Source organism: Scophthalmus maximus, chromosome 13 (assembly GCF_022379125.1).
Source record: "Scophthalmus maximus strain ysfricsl-2021 chromosome 13, ASM2237912v1, whole genome shotgun sequence".
NCBI lineage: Eukaryota > Metazoa > Chordata > Actinopteri > Pleuronectiformes > Scophthalmidae > Scophthalmus > Scophthalmus maximus.
In genome coordinates, this window is record NC_061527.1 from 1773025 (window position 1) to 1777500 (window position 4476).

A 4476-nucleotide genomic window follows, 5' to 3' on the forward strand; every position below is an offset into this window, starting at 1 on the left:
GAGGATTTGACTTTCATTGACTGAATCTACCGAAACGAACAATTCTCTTTTCTGGCCTGTGAGTGTTTCTCCTGCAGGTTCCTGTTCACGACGCCAACGCAAGTTTCTTATTTGGGCGAACGTTAAAGGACACGACTGGTGCTCGTCTATATTCTTTTCTTATTGTAAACGTGCCGTGATGCGTTCGTCCGTCACCTGGTATTGTCCTGTTTTATCGCTACGTCGTCTGTGGACCTCGGCCTAAAGACGCCTGAAGACCCAAAAATATTTAAATGTGTAATCTTTTTTCTTGTTGAGAAAGGGTTCAGCTGTTACAGGAAATGTAACTACTTCATGTGTTACATTGGTTTTCATATCCACTCGAGGACAATGGGCTGTTCAATAGTTCATTCCCCCAAAACTGTCCCGCTGCCGCAAATACTCCAAAAATACCCAATGTTGATTAATCCGCCGCTGGAAATAATCCCCAACAAATGTGCTATTACATCTCGACCAGCTGTTTTTAGGAAAATATAACTACATTTGTTTTAAAAACACCGTACATAGGAGGAGTCACTATGGTGCTACGGATGAAAAAGGGGGAATTAAGAGGGTTTTGACCTTTTCATGATTCTGGTTGATGATAAAGAACAAAGACAAACGGACACAAACACAACCAGTGAGCCAACAAGTTAGAAACATTTATTGTCGATACTTATAATGTACAAAAGAAACCCTTCGGTTATGCACGCCCAAACAAAATCCAATCGGCGCACTGTGCAAGTGAAAGAGATCATATTATGAATAATTACAAATTTAAAAATAAAAAAGGGCTGATGAGCAAACAGACGCAGGCTCACCGCCGAGTGCTTTGAGTCACTTTTACATTCAGGCATCAGAACACACACACACACACACACACACACACGGGCGAGATCACCACCACAATAAAAGAGAAAGGTTTTCATGTCATGCTTTTCATTAAAAAGACAATAGGAACAAAAAGAGTTCAGCAGTTTTATGGCACTTTTCTTTTCCTCATGTCGGAGACGAGTAACATTCAAAGGAAAAGTTCTGGACGGGTCCCGACGGGACGACGGCTACAGTTGGATGAAATCGCTTCACAGTTGTAGAAAAACAAATAATCTGCTTCTCTGGCTTCGTCGATCACGACCCAGGGAAAAAAAAACAAGGACGCAGCTCAGATTCCCAAAGCCTCGACCCCGGCCGGCCTAAATGAGATCAGGACGATTTTCAACGCGCATGCATCGAGTGCGGCGGCCTCGCGGGAGGCGGTATGCTTTTAGCAAACACGATCACCATTTATATATAAAAGAAAAACAATAGAACAATCACAGCGTTAAGTTTTTCTTTTGTTTTTTTAAAATGACAGCTATTCACGTTGAACCACAGAAGAACTCCGTTTACAAGACACGACGTCGGCAGCTTGTTTCCGTCTCGCGCATTTAAGTTGCACTGCTGTCGACTTAGTCACAGAGTTTGGCTACAGACCGTTTCAAACACTTCAACTAACTACACGTCATATTATAGGTTCCAATGAATATTTATTCTCGTAGTAACAATCATAATAATAATAATAATAGCAACATCTTTGTCTGACATCGACGCAGTACTGGCGATATAAGGCTCCAACTCCCACATCAACACCGAAGGAGGGAAATCATTTATACATCAAACTATAAAAAAAAACAATCTGTCTCATCACGACCTGGTGAGATTGTCTTAATGTCTGTTATGACCTTCGACTGAACCAGAGCAGAGGATTTGCCGATTGTGTCCAGCCCTTTTCCCGCCAAAATCATCCGGGAGATGAGACGGCGCCCCCTTATGGCTGCTGTCAGGACCTGCGCTGTTATTATCGTTTCAGGTCCAACGGGACGGTCCAGCTTCCGGTCAGCCCTTCTGTCCCCCCTGCAGGTCAAAAGATGTCAGGGTGTTGTCTTTTCAATATCTAGGTTTACATATGAACATTTCTTCCACATTATATCAGTGACAATCGTTCCAAGTCAAGTCAAATGAACCAGTCGAGTAAATGTAGATGAAAATCGAACACAAGGTCCATTGGGAGCGACTCTGGGTCTTTTGATTTTAATAGAGCTGCAACCACCAATAATTTTAAATAAATACCATCGCCTCTATTTTCCAGGGTCCAAATTAAAGTCATCAAATTGCCCGTGTCCTCTGAGACGAAGGAGGAGATATCAAGCGTTTGACTTGTTAACTCCAGATCGTAATACACATTCTGTTTGCAGCAGATGCATCACGGAATGTCTGATTTTCAAAGATTTTCTTTTTTCAAAGAGCTTAATAATCATTAAATCTCTGTCGGTTTAAAAACTGAGAGTGAAAAACCCCAGTGTTAAATCCAAGAGACGTTGAGGAGAAGTCGCCGATAAACTGGAACTTTAAACATCTGGGTCTAAACCACGGAGCACTGAAACTGAATAGATGTTTGAAGATGTTATCACACAAATTAAAAATGTAACTGTATCCATAATAATATTGTTAAATTGTACAAAGCCAAATACTTGATGAAATAATTTGTTCTATTCATAATTTTTTTTTTTAATATTCCAGACATTCCGTACCCGACGTCTTTTCGCCTGCAAATTACCAAAACATTGTGAATCCCAATGATATTGTGGGACTTGAAACTCAATGTTCAACTACATCATAACACTGAACTGAGATGTGCTTCTCTATTAAACATCAAAATGTACAGTATGTTCATCTAAAAAACAAAAAAAAACTTCTTATGGTCCAGAAAATTCCCTTTGTTCCTGTTTATGTAGAGAAGATTTAAAAAAAGAGAAAAGTAAACCGCAGATATCCGCGCGTGCACGTGATCCGTTGATACGATGAGTCAATGTTCATTCAAAACACCGGTCGGTCGTACGTCGTCCTGCTCCAACCCAGACGAGTCAAAGTACTTCGAAGGCCTCCGGGTTTAAAAATACTGATTTAGTCGCGAGCATCATGAAAGCACTTTTTTCTTTACTTTGCAGTTTCGTTTTTTCAAATGAAAAGACGCCTTGTTCTCGTAGATCGTCAGCAGAAGTCCAGGTTGGCGTGTGTTCGGTGCTCGAAGGCACTTCTGGAGACGCAGAGTAAAGAGTCGGGGACGAGTTTGGGGAAGTTTCCGCGGGACGGTTGAGTCGGAACCCGAAGGAAGAATCCTGCGGCGACATCATTTGCAAGGATAACGCGGCCTTTTCTTTTGCACACAGATGCGGGCCGTGCAAAAAGAAAGAAATACAAAGAGACGAGTCGTTTAGTTCGTCTCTGGGACGAGAGAGTTACGTCCCGGTGAGCTTGTCTGCACACGACAAACTGCAGCTCGCCACGAGGGATTTGTCCTAAATGTTACTCAAGAGTTCATGGAACAAAATGCAACATCCAATCAAACACACGACAGATGAAACCGTAGACCAAAATACCACGATAACTGCAACAGTCATGCAGGCGGTCGAACTCGCCTTCGCCACGAGCTCGTTTTCGTCGTTGACATTTTCTGTACTAGCGGCTGTTTTAACATCTTCCCGCGCTCCGGTCTTCGTCTTCGTCTTCTTCTCCTCCGATGTCTCGTTGCGGCGCCGAGGTTTTAAAAAGAGGTTAGTGTGTTTCTGTGGGCGGCGGCGGCGGCGGCGGCGGCGGCGACACACCTCGTGCGAAGAAGACGCGTCAGAGTCGAGCATCGACACACGACTGTAGAAGATGTCCTAATAAATCCTGCTGTTCCATGTTCCTCCTGTTGGATCCGGGTCGAGATTCCTCCTCGATTATTCCTCAGGCCGGTTGGCCTCTCGTAGCGTCTCGTATGTCGGGGCGTCGCCCTCTTGGGCGGGACGCGGAGGCTCCGCGGCTCTCGGACACGTTCACCGGACGAGACTCTGAGCGCGTTCTCCTCAGGCAGTGACACTGATGAAAATGTGAACCCTTCCTCTTTACACTGTATTTAAATGATGACTGTACATTGAGGTGAGCAGTTCGTCTTTTTTTTTTTTTTTTTAGTTCCGCACCTTCGCGAACAGATTAAAAGCAGATGTCCTAAAACACTACATTTCCCACAATGCTGCTCATCTGCTGACGCCGACATCGCCCTGGTTTGTGACTCCTGCTTCTCCAGAATGCGATCGGCTCTCGGCGCGATGGACAAACTGATGCTGATGTGTTCAAAAAAAATCAGCGGAGTGGCCCTTTAAGGTATTCGCGCGAGAGCGGCCATTTTGAACGGAGCAGCAACTGTGAAACCTGTGAAGGTGTAAAGTGGGAGTCGGATGTTTTGTTGAGGTTGACGCGAAAGTGGAGGACGAATGTACAACACACGCGCGAGGACGCAAAAGTGCAGACGAAGCGCAGCACGGGACACCGACACGTTATATACAGACGAGGGGCCGTGAAAACCCCGGACGCGCTCAGGTTTGGTCGTGGATGATTCGGGGGGTCGAGGCTGTGGGTCAGACGAGGGGCTGGTGA

At 44.7% G+C, this 4476-nt stretch overlaps 1 protein-coding gene across 3 annotated transcripts in view; it reads right to left on the minus strand.

The window, feature by feature from the left end:
• Window positions 1-659: 659 nt before the first annotated feature.
• adcyap1r1b (adenylate cyclase activating polypeptide 1b (pituitary) receptor type I) overlaps window positions 660-4476 on the minus strand; it is a 25611-nt gene continuing 21794 nt past the window's right edge. For 2 of the 3 annotated variants that reach the window (XM_035648425.2, XM_035648427.2), the window contains exon 14: window positions 660-4476. This exon is cut by the window's right edge and continues 326 nt beyond it. In XM_035648425.2, the coding sequence (XP_035504318.2) occupies window positions 4458-4476 (19 nt within the window). In that variant the 3' untranslated portion in view covers window positions 660-4457. The other variant, XM_035648426.2, reaches the window with a different exon arrangement.